Source organism: Opisthocomus hoazin, chromosome 1, assembly GCF_030867145.1.
Source record: "Opisthocomus hoazin isolate bOpiHoa1 chromosome 1, bOpiHoa1.hap1, whole genome shotgun sequence".
NCBI classification, from domain to species: Eukaryota; Metazoa; Chordata; class Aves; order Opisthocomiformes; family Opisthocomidae; genus Opisthocomus; species Opisthocomus hoazin.
The window spans coordinates 105,311,436-105,330,831 of record NC_134414.1 but is presented as its reverse complement, the minus strand read 5'-3'; the positions used below and the strand labels follow the sequence as shown (position 1 = coordinate 105,330,831).

Genomic DNA, 19,396 nt, shown 5'->3' with positions numbered 1-19,396 from the left:
AAATAAAAAATTATTTTTTTATTGCATTGTTGGTACTAACCCAATAATGAACCTTATGAAAGCAGACTGCTCACTTTGCTAGCTAATGGATAATCAGCTTCAAAATTCAGACTGCAGAGAGAATGCAGAAAACTGGAAATTACAAAACAAGGTCTAACTTGGACACCTGATAACACATAAAAATGTCATAATTGTTAAGGCACTCTTGCTAAGATGCATATGCAAGCACACAGACCAAGGACAGAAGAATGTTCTTTTGTGACAACTGATGTGACTCATTTTGGAAAAATCCTTCAAAGAAATTCTCAGTACTTGTAAGATTTAATATGCATTTATTTAAAGGTAAAAACATTGGTTTTTAAAAAAATGTTTAAAATTATCCATATGTCTACAGTAGACATAAGTTGATGTACTTAACAACAAAATAACTAGTTTTTGTCTTCTCATGAGGTTATTCATAACAATTTCATTAGTGTTAGGTGCTTTATGTTATGAACTAGTAGCGGTGACTTGAAATTTGGCTTGTGTAATCCTGCATCCTCTCACTTCTCTCTCTTCATTCCTCTCATGTTAGAACTTGAACAGTTGTCTCTTCAAACACAGCCTGGGCCAAAGAGCCCTTTCAGAAGACTCTGTTTCTTTTCTGCAACTGTCATATGAGCACGGCCTTCCGCTTCAGTGGAACTGTCCTTCTGCCTTGTTTTGGTAACTTTACCAAAAGATGGTTCATACAGCCCAAAGGAATTTTTCACTTTAGATTCAACTGTTTTGCCACAGTCCTGACCTGCAAGTCGAGGGCTACACAGACTGCCTTTCTGTGATTTTGTACCTGATGTCGGAAGCCAATGATGCAAATTCTCAGTGGCTGCTGAGAACGCGTATCTCTTTGTTAGGCTAGCGGGTGTTTCGTTTCTTGGGCCTGGCGTTACACGTTTACTCCCTGCCTTCCCACTTGTATTCAGTGGTTCACCTGGCTTTTTTTCTTCTATTTCATATTCTTCCACTGCATCTTCCTCTTGATTGTCCTCTTTCACAGTGTCACTTAGAAGAGTTTGTTCAGTTCTCATCATTTTTTTCAGCTCTCCTTTAAGCAAATCTGTTTCTTTTTCTTCTTCTTTCATAAAGTCCAAACAAGTGTATTCTTCTATCAGTAGTCTGCCCTCCCTTAAATACTCTAAAATGAAATATTGTAGGTTTTAGGAATGCTTTTAAATTTCCTAGGAACATAAAAGAGTCATGAAGCATTAATGAGAACAAGTTTTACTTCCTTATTTCATTGCTTAAGTTGTTATTATTGATGATATTTCAGTCTTGAGGGTTATGTCAATGCTGTTTACTAATAAATGTAAAAGGATGGGGCAAGATTTAAACAAGATCATTGTGCCATTGAATCCAGGTAAATATTTTTACCTTTCTCATTACATTTAATTTCACTAAATTAATTAGCATGCAAATATAATTACTAATGGCTAAACATAGGGCCAGAAAAGTCATGTACAATTCACCAGAGAAACCACATGAGATCTGAACTAATTGCAATTTTCTTGCTGTTAAATGGAACTTTAATATATGCATGATTTTCTCTTCTTTCATTGATAGTACAGTTGCTTGTTGCGTGGAGCAGAATATACTGCAACTCTCTAACCCACGAACGAGTTGGCTCCACTTTTTAGCAGAAAAAGGTATGTGTATACTGAATGCCTACAGTAAATACATGTGCCTGCTGCAGAGGGGACAGATTATAATAGGTCCTGTGCTTTGGACAGACTCAGAGTACCCCAAAAATGAGACAGAGTCCACGCTTAGTGGAGAAGTATGAAGTGGCAATAATTAAAATAGCTAAATAAGACTTCAATAAATAAGTCTGACATCAGCAGTGGAAGAAAGCCAAAGAGAGTCTGGCAAACAGTGAGGAGAGAGATTCACAGGCAGAATCAGAAGACCTGTGTTTTCTGTCACTTTTAAAAGGGGATTTGAAAGACTAATAGTGACTTTGGTTATCTGGTGGGGCCTGGAAAGGCTGCAGGCTGAAAAGGAGAAGTACAAAACACAGGAGTTAATGCATTCCAGATTACTAGCTCTGCTATGGATCTAGTGAACGAGCTCAACAACCTGTTTCACCTCTAAATGTGTGACCTTTAGGTCATCGAATGTCTCATACCATTTGTGAAGTATTTAGCATGATGGCATTCAGATCTTGGTTCTTTCTACAGGCTTTGCTATAATGAAAATAACATGAATATTTTTAGAAAGAAAAGCTCAGATAAAGGCACAGATGTATTGGTTTCTTCTGTTCTGTAGAATCTCTTCAGAAGAAAGGTGTTTATAATGAGTTATAAATGAGTCCCCTGCATATAACCGTTATATGAGAACACAATCAATGGCTAAGATTTACATAAAATCTATTTAAAGTGATCATTGTAATGAGGAGATACAAATAGCCCTTGAAGAAGTCCTTTTCCTGTCTCAGCAACAGATTGCAAGCCAGAAGTATCTGCTGACATCAGCCACAATGAAGATTCACAACCAACAAGTAGAGATCAGTATGTAATTAGTCTGGAATTAACAAACTATTAATTAAAGCATACCTTTACAGATAAAGCACTGACTTTTTACCAGCATGACCAGGATGACTGCGCTTAGAAGTCCAGCAGTATGAACATGCCTTACACTGTGGAGCTGCTCCGCTGTCAGAGCAGCACCGCCCGCAGCTGCATTTCAGTGACACTTAATACATTATTTTGTTGATCTAGTTCCTGTCAGTCAGGTGCCAGCTAGTGGCTGTCAGGCCCATGGAAATTACCAATACCATCAGTTCATTCAACTTTTGAAAAGATCAAATGAGTTTCTGAGAAAAATGTTAAAATATACCTCTACATGTTCTATTAAAAGGTTCTGGCTTTGGTATTTTCTTGGCTGGTTGCTTTTCTGTTCTACATTGGGCATCTGTGTATGCTTCATTTGCTTTAGCTTTTTGATTCTTATCTTCTGAAGACTTTTCCTCCTATAATTGGCGATTAAAGGTAAAAATAACAAGGTGATTCTTGTTCAGTGACTTTTAAAAGTACGCAGTCAGTGCAATGCATATAAAAAGATTAGTAATTTCTACTGCTATTATATTCTTATTTGGTATCACAATGTTTGTCCTGCATATTTTCTGTAATATAATTATTTTCATACAAAAAACATTCATTATAATTACATTCACACAAAATCCACATCCTAGGAAGCTAGGATTACAGATCAGGCTATTCAGGCATATTACTGAAACTTAGGGAGTAACATACAGCTTAGCTGAGAGTTTAAACAAGGGATGGGATTAGATCTTTCATACCTGTGTTAGCTGAATTGGACTTTTTTCTGTTTCCCAAGCTTGGTAGTCTGACAGCAGCAGTGATCTAAAACTCCGTTTATCTACTTGTACTGACCTGTTTATTCTAAGACCTACTGAAAAAGGACAATCTTTAGTAATACAGTAGTTTCTGGAATTACATTGTTGGTATTAGCAAAAGATCTTTGATGACTGATAATGCTGGTGTGCGGCCTAGGATTTAAACATTTTTTGGCTACATGCCTTAGTGCCCTTCAGTAAAGACATTCTTTGTTCTGCCTGATCTATAAATGCTGAAACTGGAACACAACCATAGCTACCTGGACTCCCAAGCGTTTTCATCCATAGATCAGTGCATCATAGATCTACAAAGTCCTGTTCAGATGGAACACCAGAAGTCAGGCAAGTGTGTCTATACCCTAGAGCCCATGTGGGCTTAATTTGTGCGGTAGCATTCTAATGTAAATTTAAGAGGTCTGGTGTGAGGCCTCAGCTTTCAGGTTCCTAAATTTGGATCTTGCAGAGATGCTTGTTTTTATGCCTTCTGCCTTGGGTACTCACCTTTCTCAAAGTCAGCCCTTCTGTAAGGCTTAATGGAACCAAACTCTTCAGAGGAAAAGCTTAACACTGTTTGAAATATCTGTGGCATTTGAAAAGAGATTCCAAGGGAGTGACTGAATGAGACATTTAAAGAAATAGCTGAATGGAGATGGGATGGGGTGGGGAGGGGAAGATGAGTATATTATTCTTTGATTCTATTTTTAGAATAATTTTCACATGAGTACAGTAGCTGAGAAAGTTGCTAGCATGGCAGCAAAAACGTGATCTTACCTACATCAACATTCGACCTTACTCCCAGTTTTGGTCTCTGAAATCAGAGGAAGACTCTCCATAAAAAGGGTGCTCTTCAAATGTTGACAGCTTGGTGGTAAAAAGTATGTTGATAACTAATTTGGGGATTGCTCTTGAAGGAATGGCCTTGATCATGTGGAGGGAATTAGTATTCCGTTTTGAAAGGGAACTAGCAAGTATTTATTTCAGCAGCTCTTCCACCAGAATCCGGCAGAGCGTTCCTCAGATTCAGGACTAGGGGGAGCTGTACCTCTAGGTGAGCTGGTGTGACCTTCCCACAACGGAGCAAACTTTTCTCTCGGGGAGCTCATTAAATTAACGCCTTCATTCAGTAAACCAATTTTATTTACACACATAGAGCTTCCTGATAACCTAAGCAAGCCTACCTTCAGCTATTTATCAGGAGTGCTAAAAAATGCAGCCCCTTGTTTCTTTTTTTCTTTCCTGCTGGGTAAAAATTTTTGCAAACGCAGAATAGAAAATAACTACTTGAAGAAGTAGGGCTTTCTAAGTTTGTTATAGGAAAATTCAAGTCAACAGTGAAAAGGAAAAACAATTGTCAGTAATTCCAGCTCTGTATTTCTAAATCATCTGTTTCCATTAACTGGCAGAGAATGAAACCTTTATTGCCAAAAGATCAGACAACGTTGCTTGGAATGTTTTCATTATGAAATATCAGGTCCCTCTCCAGCTAAGCTCCCTTATTTTGCTTTTAAAAAACAGCAATTTAAGTACTGTAATTTAAATAACAACATTTTACAAGTCCATATGTGTGTAAAAATAAAAATCCATAGCTGGTTATGTGATGTAACTAAAATTGAAATTCAGAGCTTCATAGAAAAAGTGTCTGACTTGGAATCAGAAGCAGGAATTTGTGTTTCTTAATTTTACAACTTGAATTACAAACTTTTTCCATGTAGTTCACTTGTAGTTAAGGAAGAGTAATGGATTTGCAAAGGCAATGAAGAGGAAAGAAATAAGCAACTGACTACAATAAGACTTCGTACGGATACCATAATTTGAAGAATTCTGTGGGCATATGCAATATTTCCAGCAGATGTGTTTGCTACCATGTAATCTTTAAGTGCTCTTCTGTACCCATATGAAGACAGTTCCAATTCCTCTTTTGGTTTGGGAGCTGAAATATGTGACCAGTATTTTAAAGAGGTGCTTAACCCAGGAAAGTCAATGTTCAGATCATTATCCAAAATTAAGCGTGTAAGTTTGTAAGTAAGTTTGAAATCTGTTTATTAGTTTCTGTATAAAACGCATTTATTAGTTAATTCTAGATACTGCATCTAAAGCATATGACAATTAGAAATTTGTAAGTGCTTTAAGAAAACTATCTTCTTCATCATCATTTTTGTCCCTGATGAATATAGTGAGCACATGGGCAACATAGCAGTTCTTGGCTTGTATGATTTGTAATTGTTTTTAGCTGTGGCGCACTCAGGTCAAGGGGTGGGATCCACGTGTCTGAACACAGGCGCCTCGTGCTATTTGAGACGCCCTCGAATATTCAAGGTATCCACACAAGGCTGGCTGATATTACACAGGCCCGACAGGACACCCATGTCCTTCTGGAACAACAACTACAGGGCCAGGCAGAATGTGCTAGGGCATCCCAAATGGCACTGGATGCCTGTAATTGGGCAGCTGAACCCCACACAAGGTAGCTGCTCTTGGAACGTTTGACAGACAACATTGCATATAATAGGTATTTCTCCTCAGTGCCTGTCTGAGCATCCATGTGAAAGAAATACTCTTTACTAAAGAGCTCTTTCTTCCTTGACAGAATTTTCTATTGTTCTTTTCTATCCTTCTACTATATTATTCCAAATAACATCAATTCTGTAGATAGAATTAATTGAGAGGACATACAATAACTGGGTTATTATGATCTCTGGTTGCCCATTTAGATCTATTTATCCTAAAAAACACAGGACTACTAAAGATAAACGTTTTCTTCTCTCAGAGAAGCTGACAGTATGATCGTCAGACTGGCCTTTAAACTTCCGAAACCTTGTATCTGAAAACTCCTCCTCTCCTTTCACCCCAACAAAACGCAAGTGGCAGTAGCCTCAGTAATGGACACTGAAGCATCTCCGCTATTTGTAAGTTATAGGGTCTAAGGATTTTAAAGATGAGAAAACAGTTTTTAAAGACCCACTTAAATTCATTATTTTTGCTCAGATAAAAGTGCTTTGAAAGTCTGTACTAAAACTAGGAACCTGCTATAGGACGGTTATTTGCGAGGTGCTGTGAGTTAGTGAGCCATGTTGTGGGAACTGTGGCCACTTCCCCAGGCCACGTGCGAAAGGACAGCCTGAACAAAAATTAGTCTGCAAAAGCTTTGTGGACCGATAGCTTCACCTTGTTGAAAAACAAATAGGCAAATGGCTCTTGATGCAAATAGACATTTCAAATCGCAGCACTACTTCAGTGTCACTGTTAGCATACTAAAACTATGTATGCTAAACGCTATTCATGATGAAAATTGGGTTATATATTAAAAATGGGTCATTGTATTCATAAAATAAATGAGCAAAAAAACAAGTGCTTCTCTTTAAATTACATGTGACTGAATATTTTTAGCCCATATAAAAGTACTACATTGGCTTTTATTTTGGAATATACATCCCAGTTATAAAAGAATCTAAGGTTCACAGAAATAAACAAGAAAGGAAAATGAATATACACGTACTTTTTTCATGAGGTACTGAATCACTTTTGTCTTTTGGGATTTTAGGCATCCGATTTGCATAGATATTTTTAACATAAAGTTGCCGATTCTTTTCCTAAGAAGAAATAAATACTTTTAAAATTCTAATATGCATTAAGAATTACTTTTTACCAACTTAATTTTCCCATGTTGGGAGAAAACTGTCAGTGATTTTGCTTTGTATCAGGCCATGTGGTGACTTTGTCATTTACATAAATGGGAATCTGTCATGCTCTTTCATAAGCCAAATCAAAATTCTCCCTTTTTAAGGCTAAGAACACATCTGTACACCTACATGATCTTTTACATAACACAATGTTCAGAAGATGAAGTCATCTCTAATGATTTTTTCACTTGTTGTTCTATTTTTCTCAGACTAAGTAATTTTTGGCTTTACTTCCTTTTTGTTAAATTTATTTACTCAGTGCCCTTGTTTACAATGTGCTCAGTTCTGTTTTACAACCCATTGCTTGGGAGATGACATAAAATTCCGAAGCACACTTTTAAAGTTTATATAGCAAGAGTCCTTTCCTTACTGAAACCTGTCTTGGACACAGAAGAGAGATTTCAGTAACACTCTCACCGTATCAGGTTTTAGTGTGCAAAATAGGACCTGCATTTACTTTGGAGACACAGGTTGTCCTGAAACTCTGTCTGAATACCTTGAATGGTTTGAATAAGCCAGGTGCCCAAAACTATGAATGTGTAAGAATAAACTCTGTTCTGGCACAGAAGCAAGGTTAATAAACGTCTGGTGTTCTTTATGGTAAAACAACAGAAGGCCTTGTGAATCTAAATATAAAGTAAGTTGACAGAAAACTGTGTGGAAAACACATGAAATAACAGAAATATTTTAGGGAAGCGTTCAGGTGAGAACTGTGCCTTAGAATAATTTGCATTTTGGAACAGTTTTACATTAGTGTTGCTGGGACTACAATTATTCCCATCTCCCAGATTTGGACGTACAGGAGGAGATGAGGCTCTGGCAAGGAAATAGCACAGCACGTGCTGCTCGGGCCCGGGGCCCAGGAAGAAGCACTGTACTTTCTTCCTTTCCCGACAGCTCGCTGAGCTTTTGCAGCTGAGCAGCCTGGCTGCTGCCAAATACCAGGAGGGAAGTTGCTGCACCTGATATGTAGGTAAGAGGGGCAAACAATGCCCCTGTAGAGAAATGTAAATGTCCATGAATCCTCAGGAGCTGCCTGTTCTGCCCTTCCCAATGTCTGGGAAAACTCCCCATAACAAACATCTTTCACAGACATTTGATTCCATTTAGAAAGAGAAAGCTCCCTGGCAGGATCAACAGATGGATCAGTCACTTTACATAGAAATAAAGAAAGTATATTTTAACTGTGTTACAAGCACGGTTTAACTTATTAAAAGGGTTTTCGTGTTTTCTGGAATATGTACCGTTTTTCTTATTTACAACTCACACGACATACCATTCATTGGAGTTTTGTTTCTGTTTCTATTTAGTGTCACTTTCAGGTTTTCTTATATGTTTGGTTTACAAGCATTACAGTAAGTGGTGAACTGGACATACTTGTCCCCAAAATATCTAGCTGAAAAACAAGCTGGAATTTAAACAAACTATTGAAACATTTATGTAAGTCTTTTTCATAAACTCTGGTTTTGAAGATTGTAATATTTGGCTCATTTTGATTTGAAAGTGTTTCTGTAAGCGAGCTCAGTTAAAGTTAGTAGATGAATATATTGACCTAGATCTATCAAAAAGGTAACAAGTTGGTATGGTTCAAATTGTAATGTATTAAGCTCTGTTTTGATTAGTTATTGAAATACTTTGAACTTTTGACAAATAGACCCTACAATAATTTCATCATTTGATATTTTGACTTCTTTTTGGTAGACTATAGACTCAACTAGGAAACAAAAATTCCATTACTAAATAATATAAAAGAGGTAAAAGAAATAGGTAACATTACATACTTGAATTTTCTTGTAGGAACAGAAATCTGTTTAAAATCTTGAATACCTCAATTTTTTGGTGAAGAGAGTTAATTTCCACTTGCAAGTTCTTTGTAATTATCCCAGCTTCTACAGCTTTTTTGTTCTCGTTTGCCAGCTGACGACTAAAGGTGCTATTGTTCAGCTTCAGCTGCTCTTCTAGGCTCTTAAAGAAATTACATATTTTACTATATGGATGTACTCAGTATGACTGTTGAAAAATTTCAGTTCTTACCAGATTTAAAAAATAAGCATGCTACTATAATGAAAAGTAAGCTTCTAATAATTATACCTTATTGTAAACAATGAATTTATGAAGTATCTGAAAAATTACTTTAAAAATGAGCAAAAACTGGTTTAAAACCTGATTTTACTAAACAAAAAAAGTACGTTTTGTATTCAAACATAAAAAATAACGCCATACATTACCTTTCTGGTGGATTAATGAATACAATCATCTTTGCAAAATGTTAAGACAACATTTCTGTTCACACTGAGATCTATTAACCGTGGCAGCATAAGGAGGCTTAGTGTAAATGAAAACTAGGTAATTTATTGAGTACTTTATCATCAGAACCCAGTGCCATGCACTGAAATGATAGTTACTAAAACTGTAAGGTGGACACCTAACCCTGCATGCTTTTTATAGCTTCTCACTAGGACTTCCGTAAATAGAAAGTTTTCAAAAGAGAGTCTGAATTCAGCTGTTTATGTTTTCATTTTCTTTCATGTAGTAAATATACTTCAGACCTAGCCGTTCAGATGGTGAAATGCCTCTAAGACTACCTGGGTCTTTTTTTAATTCCGTGCATAATATACCCCATAGAAAATATAAATTAATTCCTGGAGGACAACGGAAATTTCACTCTTCCAGTTTTGTATTAAAAACTGTATTCCTGTCTTCTTGTGAAAAGTTCGATAGGAGTAAAGAAGCATGAGATATTAAAAGGAGCTATCTCCTCTTCAACTCCCACAGGGCTTTTACTACAGTTGCGTAATAAACCAACAGTAGAACCAACCCCAAAATCTAGGACACCTGACTACTGCTTGATTCAGCAGCCGCTCTACAGCTGACTACAGTGAGTGACAGTAGTTCGTGAACAGGAGATGTAGGTATGTCCATACTGCCCACCAGCACCACGTAAAAACAACCAGCGCTAGTTCCAGATAAGCCAGCTTTTCTTGTTCAAGGAAGGAGATCAGCAGCAGCCTGGCGTTCTCCACGTATGAGTAATCCTCTGCTTTGCCAAGGTAAATTAGGGTCCGTGCTATTGTGGCTAGACGGCCCAAGCAAGCCGGGATACCCCATGCTGCTGGCAGGGAGCAGAGCAGGCACTCTGCTGAAGGTGACTCTCCAGCTATATGCTACGCTTCTGACCTAACAGGGTTAAGGCATACGACATAATTGCTAAAAGACCTTTATTACCAGACTTAATCTACTCATACATTTCTGCCGGATTTTAAAATACTGCCATTTGTAGTACCTTACACTCAGGACAGCACTGGATTAAAAAGAGTGTTCGATGTTACAGGATTGTATCAGAATCATTAACGTGACAAGAAGCAGCTAAAAACTTTCCACTATCCTTGCACAGAAACCTCTCCTATTATTGTTCCACAAATACAATGACATGCACATATTACCTGTATTCTCTTATTATTCGCTTCCATTTTTTCTGTAAGGGCTGATAATCTGTGATAAAGTTCCTCTCTCTCTGCAAGAGCTTTATCTTCTGAAAGCATATACAAGGTCTGCAAAGCTTCTTTAGCTTTTAGCAGCTCTGCTTCAACATTTCTGAGCTTCCTGGCTGTACTTCTCTCGTCCTCCTGAGACATCCTAAGGAGTTTCCTTAAAGTTCTCACCTCATTATAATGATTTGCTAAAAGATCCGGCAAGTTACTTTTTGAATTTTCGTATCTATCTATTGCTTTCAAGTGTCGAGACTGAAGCTGTTTCAAAATGTTGTTTTCTAAGATTGATGCTTCTAATTTGTGCTGTAAATCGAATATTTCATTCTTCAGCTCTTTAATTTTGTGAAGTCTTGCTGATGATATTTGCTGAGCCACTGCATTTTTTTTCTGGGAAATCGTATTACTCTGCAGGCTTAAAAATGAAGAATCCTGATGTGGTATCTTCTCAGCTGGAAATTTTTTTCCTCCTGCATTCAAACCGAAGTAAACTGGCATTGATACATAGCAATCATTTGAGACAGCAAAATCACTTTATGTCTTTACTGCTCTCATAAGCTCATATACTGCTCACCCAAGCTACTTAACTGTGGTAGATTTGACAAAATGCCCAAGACCTGTACTAAGACTTCGATGTTCAAGTATTTCACAGATAAATCCATTAAAGATTTTATATCTCTGTGTGTTCATTTATGTGGCTGCACTGGGCCATACCTAACTAGGTCTACAAGAGTTTGAAGTTCCCTCCTTTCATTCTCTGAAGCCATTTTCATTCGAAACCGCTGTCATGCTCACTGTCCGTTAATAAGGGTAGCTACACAGGTGGTGCCTTCTGAGGCAAACAGCAATAATACTCTGGGAATAACTTAGTAAAATGTGTTTATGTTAACACATTACTCCAGTATCAATGGAAATAAATCTGTAAATCATGCAGTTCACTAATGTAGGCATGATCTGGGGACTGATGAACCAAATTCAACCCATCTAGAAAGATTCTCCAAGAGGGAGGGCCTACACCTTGAATAGGGGCATGATAAAAAAAACAAAAAAAAACACCAAGAAAAACCCCATAGTAATCTAAAGATCTGCAAGTACTCAAAAAACAAGGTGATCACAATAGCACACGGTTAAATTTCTCTGCAGCTAAGATTTCTAACCAGCTTTCTAGAATTCTCAAGTCTGCCTTCAGCTGAACTACATTTTTAAACCTTACACGTTTATTAGTATAGAACAGTTATGCAGTTGTGTACACTGTTTCTATCCAGCAATTGAAAAAAAAATCTTTATGGGCTAGTATTGTAAGTGTATTACTGCCATTTACCTTTCTTTATGGCCAGCATTCTGAGTGAATTACTTTTGTTTTCCTTTCCTGAAACATAATTAGAATTTGAAAATAGTCAAGACTGTAAATCTGAGTGTGTTCCCCCTTTTCAGGCCTACATTCAATTTCACTATAGCTCTCAAGGTATTTCAGGCAGTATTTTGCTAGACGTTTATTACAATAATTTATATATCACACAATGCGTGTTATGGATAAAATAGGCAAGGTCCTAACCTATAAAACACCAGAGCAAAATGACAGATCTTTTCCAGCACTTCTGTCGAATCCAGCGGGTGCTGTGCACACAAACTCTTTACAGGAGTAGGCCCCAACCAGAACACCCCGTCGCAGATGGGAAGCAGCATCAAGCCAGCGGCGGGAAAAGCAGAGCAGGACACTGCCCGGGGCACCACCATGCCATGGCTTCGCCGCTTCCATCACCCAAGCCACAACAGAGGAAAGCTACACAAAGAGTGTCACCTGGGAAGACAGAGATGTGCGGGGCTGTGTTTTCAGCAGGGAAGGGGCCCTTCCCTGCCGCAGCAGCACCTACTATCGCTCTTCTCTCCCTCCCTGCTGGCAGCAGCCATGCCGGTCTTCCCGTTCTCCGCAGCTTCAGCTCAGCTCCGCTCCTGCCCTTCCCGCAGCCAGGTGCCTGGTGCGCTGGGCAGTAGGAAGGGGGTCAGCTGTACAGTCCTGCCCGTCCTTTGCTCTTACTCCTGAGATGCCTGACCCGTGCCACAGTTTCAGGATACAAATGGGCTGGTCTTTGGTCAGACAGCCAGGACAAGCTGGTAGGACCTCGCTGACAGAGCCACATGCGGACAACAGACCATCAGATTCAGTGGGACAGCAAAAGGAAAGGATAGAAAGGATCTGAGTTTAGAAATCAAAAGGAGGAGAGACTGTGACTTGGGCAGGGCAGTTACGTTTTTATATATGTTTTAAATGGATTAAGAAGGACTATCACAGAGGTTCAAGTAAACAGAGAAGAAATTATAGCACTCAGGTGAGGTCTGAACCTTCAAGACCTTCTGCAGTGAGCAAAATTAGCAGATGCTGTCAAAAAAACTTACCAGAGGTAAAAACCAAAGCAAATGGAGGGCACGCAAGCATCACACCCACATGTTCTCTGTAATGCAATTCCACTGCAGGAAGACTGCCATGTGGCCACAAATGTTGTCACACAAATATCTGCAAAATGAGAACAACCTTTACATTTCTATTTTATTTTGCCGGAATGTAATGAGAGGATGTAAAAGAAATGGGAAAATACCTTCCTGCAAAAGCTAACAAATATACTGTAAAATCTGTACACATCTATACAGGGTGAAAATGTAGGTTTTAATTGAGTTCCTGGGAAATCAGTCATTTCAAGGAGCCATGAACAAGCAAAAATAACCACTTAACATATGCAACAAAGCTAGTAGCCAATAAAGATAATTCTGCTAAACAGATTTTTAAAACGTGGTTATTCTTTCTGATCTGCTAGTTTCATGCCAGTGTGACTTCCTGACAGCAGCATATAACTTATTTAATACAAGAAATAATCAGTGGTTCCTCTCTCTTTTTTCGGTTGATTTGCATCTTGCAGATTTGGTAGCTCTAGATGTACGTTTGAAGCTCAGCAGGAAAAGGGTCATTGGTTTTACACTAATTTTTTGATGTGGCAGTTTAAGAAAGTATGGGTCTGGATATGAAAACATGCAGACATGAAAAGATTCTTCACTGTTAACATTTACGTTAAGGGAATATATTTGTGATATATGGTCATTCTGTTGAAGCACACATGTAATTTTACATGATAAGCCATGACTAAGCTGGCCAAAACACGGCTTTTTTCTCAAAACTGACACTTTCATGCAGACATACGATTTTTGAGTAACTTTCCTCGGGAAAGGCTTTTTCAGACTCATCATGCGATGCATGGTCAAACCCAGAAATTGCAGTATATGTGGGAGAGCCATTTTCAAGTCCTCAGATTAAAACTGAGGAATAAGGATCACAAAGGTGCACCCACATCTCAAGTGATTCTCCTGCCTCTTGGATCGCCACATATTGTGGGATAACACAATAGGGAACCTCTATCTCTCTTCTCTTCCTAGTGTTTGAAACACGAGTTATCATTTTTCTTCACTGAACAACTGTTTCCTCTGTCTTCCTAATTATTGAAAAAATGCCAAAAAAAAGGAACAGCTATATTTCTCAGGAGTGTCTCATTTTACTACTACGAGAAAAAAAGCATCTTTTTATCATCTTGGGGGAAGATGCAATGTCCTTTTTTCTTCTTTTCCTTTTTCTTTCTAGGAATTTACTATGATACTGGCATGTATTTTCTAAAGATTTACAAGGTACTACCATCTAAATGCAAATATTTAACATAGTTTGTTTTTGTAATGTATACATTCTCTCCATGATTTATGTAATTTAAAAGAAATGTATTTGTATTTATGCTCAATACCTACAAAGTGGTTTACAACATTAAAAAAATAATTGTTCAAGTCTCTAGAAACTGGGTATTTCTAACTGTGTTTTTATAGCATTTTTAGCTTGCCATTCATGTCATAAAAATATAATTTAGTCATATTTTGCAATAATTAGATCACAAATCAGATCACAAAATTAACTTATGCATTAAAATAGAAATAAAAAATCTTATCTGCCATATTAACATTATAGGTAGAGGACACAGCAGCACCTATAGATGCACAACAGAGTATCTGACTTAGAGACTGAAATAAAGGTTTCCTTAACCTTTGGGGATGTTGTTTATTTTATTTATTTTCAAATCAGAATTATTTGCAAAAACAAAAAAGCTTGCTAAATAAAACCTCATAATGTAATAAAAGTGTCTCTGCACAGTTTCAGAAGAAAAATTGGGGAAAATGTCAGTGTTTTTTTAAATGAAAACAATTTCTTCACAGCCTAACTGTGCTTAACATATTTGTTTGCTTTTGAAAATGCTGCAAGACATTTATCTCCATGTCTACACATCCATGTAGCTTAGAAAATATCACCTGTAATGCACTGTTGTTGTCAGAGGTGTGGTTCTCTGATGAGATGATGATCTTACTTTGTTTGATCAGGTTCTAAGTAACAATGCTGCTTCCTCTGGAATTGTCTTTTCTCAATAGTCCAATTTTCAAACAAAACGAACTCTTCTAATTGGCTTTTCAAAAAAAAACATATATTTAGAATAAAATATAGAATGCCGACTGATTTTCTGTGTCTTTGTGAATATCTGTTACACTTCAATTTTTTTCCCTGCTGAGGCTGCTGGAGAGTAGAACAGATTATTTCATACTCATCGCAGCATTATTTAAACACCGTGGTTCTGCTAAAAAATATTTCTTGGGATATGGTTCAATCAATTTAATTTTCTTAGAATCACAAGAAGATTACTCAGACCGTAGTTTTATAGATGCAGAATTCTACTCAGTAGTAGAATAAGTTGTATATTGGGGGGGGGGGGGGGGGAGAGGGGAAGATGGTCTAAAAGGGGCATAGCAATTATGTAGAAGAAATTTGAGGGAGTTTAAAATGGTATTTTAATTCAGATGGATTTTAACAAGTAGCCTTCACTAAAAAATTAGGAGATATTTTCAGAACATTCTAACTCTTTTGCTGGCATTTTTGCTTTGTGGTGGCATTTTAAATTAAATTAAATTAAATTTCTTAAAGGGGAGAGGGGAATCACATAACTCCACAGAAAATTAAAAAGTGTAATTTAGGATTGCACAGAATGTTCTAGGCTAAATCAAAACAGCTTCATTGCTCTTCATTCCCTTACATGAACAACTCTTCCTTGTGGAAGATTGAGGAATGCCCAGGGTCATACTAAACTTGAGCCAGTGCAATAACCCGAAGAGATGAGAACTCATGTTTTAAGATGAGGATTAGGCAAAGGCCAGCTTGGTAAATAGATTAGTATTTCTGTTTAAATTTGGCACTCTCAACACTTTGTGGTCAAATTGTCTTTAAATCAAATTGGCTTAAATTAAACTTAAAACTACTGCTTTAATTTGACAAGAAGTGTGGGCTGAACTGCATCATCCAGCTTCCAGAGCAGATGCTGAGAAGCAAATAAAATGGAAAGGCAGAAGACAGGGCAGAAAAACAAAAGATGAAGGACAAGAAACAGAGAAATGAAATGAATGATATTACTATAAAAATGAAGAAGAAAAAGCAGTAGCTGAAGGGGGACTGAAATTGACAAACATTAGGAGAACGTATGTTGAAGGAAGAGATGCAGGAAGAAAAATAATTAGGGCCAAATCTATCTGCCAGAGACGAAAATGTCATTTCAAGCATCCAGGAACCAGAAAACTGTCAGGAGGAAGAATGATCGTAATCTGTGTGCAAAAACAGAGTAAGTAAATGAAGGGGGAGGCCTGGTGGGAGGACACTGCCTGACTTCCCAGACCAGCATGGCGCAGCAGTCCCTCGGCCTCACGGCCCAGGGCCCCAGGGGAGCCAAGCCGGGTGCCAAGCGGGACCCAGAGCCCTCAGACTTGCCTCGGGGCTCCTCCAAGGGCCCCCAACAGCTCCCTGGTGTGGAGCCGGAGCTCCCTCGCACCCTTGGCAGGAGAAGGGCTCTCCCCAGGGTGCTGGTGGGGTCCTACCGGTACCCTGCTTGCCTCAAAGGCCTCGAAGCCCCCCGATGCCCCGGCAGCCGACTCAGCGCCTCAACACCCGGGCCCTGCCAGCTACCTCGGGGCCCTGGCACCCAGCCCCACGCCCTGCCACCTGGCCTGACGCTGCCCTGCTCTGCTCCCCGCGCCGCTGGGCACCCCCAGGCAGGGCATCCCGCGGGAAATTTCCCCCATCCATCCCTCCCTCCCCATCTCCGCCCGGCCCAGGCGTGCCCCGGCACCTCCGGGCATCCCGAGCGTCCCCGCCGCCGCCATTACCGGCCTCCTCGCCCGACGGGCGCGTCGCCGTTGCCATGGGGACACGCGGCGGCCGCGGGCCCCGCTGGGAGCTGGCCTGGGGGCCGGCCGGCTCCCTGTCCCCGCGGGGGCCTGCGGGTGTGTCCCCGGCCCTCTCACGGTGGCCGCGGCCCTGCCCTGGGCTGGGCTGGCGAGGTGCGCGCCCTGAGAGCCCGCAGGCCGAACCCAGCAGGCTCCAAACCCACGGTTCGGGTCTACACAAAACAATTTTATGGTGAAAAGGGGAAGAAAAGGCCTATGGGAGTGGAAGCAGCCGGAGCAATACATAGACATAATATGATTCTATGAAATGCATCACAGGCAGAATTTTACCTCCCTCACTACAAGAAGGACACTGAGGTGCTGGAGCATGTCCAGAGAAGGGCAGCCAGGCTGGTGAGGGATCTGGAGAACAAGTCTTGTGAGGAGCAGCTGAGGGAGCTGGGGCTGTTTAGTCTGGAGAAGAGGAGGCTGAGGGGGGACCTTATCGTTCTCTACAACTGCCTGAAAGGAGGTTGTAGTGAGGCAGGTGTTGGTCTCTTCTGCCAAGTAACTAGCGATAGGATGAGAGGAAATGGCCTCAAGTTGCGTCAGGGGAGGTTTAGGTTGGAGATTAGGAGAAATTTCTTTACTGAAAGAGTGGTCAGACATTGAAACAGTCTGCCCAGGGAAGTGGTGGAGTCACCATCCCTGGAGGTGTCCAATAAACGTGTAGATATGGCATTTCAGGATATGGTCTAGTAGGCATGGTGGTGTTGGGTTGACAATTGGACTTGATGATCTTAGAGTTCTTTTCCAACATATGATTCTATGATTGTCTTCGAGGCAATGGAAACGGTGCCCTAACATCCTCACCTGCCAAGCCCTGGGCGGGCAGAGGTGCTGGGCGGCCTCCTAGGTTTCCCCGGTGTAGTTTGGCGGGCATTTCAGGTGCAAAGCAGAACAGCGTTAATTTGCAGTTTTGTCCCACTCCTGACCATGGCCGTTTGATGGTGCAAATATTCACCGCTTTGAGTAGTAATTAGTATTGCTATACTTGCAAGGCTTATCAGTATGCTTTGAAGCCAATGACCGCTGCATCCTTCATTTGTACTTCTTCAGAGCTCTAGTAACCAAATAAATTAATTTGGAAATGGTATGTTCCAGATGGCTGGTCATTACCGTTGAACTTACTAGGCTATACTTACATACAAAACCTCGTGAGAAACAAGCATGCATAATAACTTCTGGCAATAATTTTTGGGTTTGCACTAAGGTGCGTTTTTTTGTTTTACAGGAAAATACTCTGAAAATACCTGATTCTAACAGGCTTTTGTTTTTGCTGGACCTCCTATTGCTTATTGAAAGAAGAAAGAAATGACAGATGGTGAGCCACAGTAAGCAGTGCAAATTATCTATACTGTTATTTTTAGTTTTTAGTGATGTTTTTTGAGGATCCCTGTTCCATACATGCAATATTGGATTCTCAGCTTCACATAATGGTTTGCATGGACAAAAAACTTACTTTGAAGAGCATCTTTAGTATTGTGCATTCAGCCCTACCTAATCAATCCTGGAAGGAAAGTATTATATTCCATTTTAAGTATTTTCAGGACTGGACACTGCTATATTCAGACTTAACATGTGAAATGTGTGTAAGCGCTTTCTAAATCCTAGTGCAGTTTCACCACTGACATAGGGTCACCTTTAGTGAGCTTAGTGACATGTTGCTCGCTTACAGCAGAAGCAAACTTGGCCCTTAAAATCTGAAAGTAGTCTGTTGCTGTTTAACATTCTTGAAATACCTTTCATGGTCAGAGACTTCCTTAAGCAAATATGTGCAGGCAGCCACTGGATTGTGACCATCTCTGGGGTAGGAGGCAATGACAAGATGGAAAAAAGAGCATCCTGGGTAACACAGTAGAATGGGATATTTTTTACCTAGTATTCTGGATCTCCTCTTACACCTTGTGCCCTGGAAATTTTCACTGGTGATGCAAAAAGAAGGAGAAAATACAACAATAGTTTCTGGATACACAGAATCAGCCAAATCACCCTCCTCAGTACCACGAAGTGTACTGACACGTGTTTATTTCAGAGAAGTCCCTGAGCCCTGCAGTGTGGATGATGATCTTTAGAGCTGAGACCGTTTGTAACCGAGGCTTATTTCAATATGATCTCTGCTATAATTACTTCTGCATCTATGCTCCCCTTGCCCTCCCCTTCCTCCGGCGGCTACAACTCGGCAGCCTCCTGGCTGTGGTCAGGGAAAGTGCAAGCCCTTTTATGCAGGAGGTGGCTGTGACAGTGCCAGTGCAACATTTAACATTGCTCGCCAGCTTAGTGATCGCCCCCAGCGCTGAGTTGTCTGCTCTCTGTCCCTTCTCCCTTCTCACTTGTCCCTTCCCCCTCTCCCAAATATTTCTCCAGGCCTGTCTCATTGGTGCACTACTCTCCTTTCCCTTTTTTGGACTGCCACCCTGTCAATCTAATGCAATAAGGCCAGGGGCAGGTGCAAACCTCTTGCTATGGCTCCTCTTACGAACCAATCCTCTGCTGGCTCCCTGTCCCAAAATACCTAAGAGCCAATGGAGTGGGAAAACCCGGGA

General features: G+C 39.9%; 1 protein-coding gene across 1 annotated transcript; it reads right to left on the bottom strand.

Annotated features, from left to right (window-relative positions):
- Positions 1-427: 427 nt before the first annotated feature.
- On the bottom strand, positions 428-16,814 carry LCA5L (lebercilin LCA5 like). Its single transcript, XM_075444891.1, has 9 exons — positions 16,791-16,814; positions 12,957-13,074; positions 11,881-11,928; positions 10,515-11,029; positions 8,899-9,036; positions 6,888-6,981; positions 3,335-3,447; positions 2,872-3,004; positions 428-1,174 (listed from the first exon to the last, which is right to left on the bottom strand). The coding sequence occupies exons 2-9, from the start codon at positions 12,994-12,996 to the stop codon at positions 594-596; spliced, it is 1,662 nt and encodes a 553-aa protein (XP_075301006.1). The 5' UTR covers positions 12,997-13,074; positions 16,791-16,814; the 3' UTR covers positions 428-593.
- Positions 16,815-19,396: the final 2,582 nt, after the last annotated feature.

Bases quoted from the DNA above. Each gene is read 5' to 3' on its own strand.
- LCA5L (XM_075444891.1), bottom strand. From the start codon at position 12,996: ATGCTTGCGTGCCCTCCATTTGCTTTGGTTTTTACCTCTG. The intron at 11,030-11,880 runs GTAAATGGCAGT...GTTTGAATGCAG, and splicing joins AATGCTGGCCATAAAGAAAG to GAGGAAAAAAATTTCCAGCT. The intron at 6,982-8,898 runs GTATTCAAGATT...ATTTCTTCTTAG, and splicing joins CTCTTCACCAAAAAATTGAG to GAAAAGAATCGGCAACTTTA.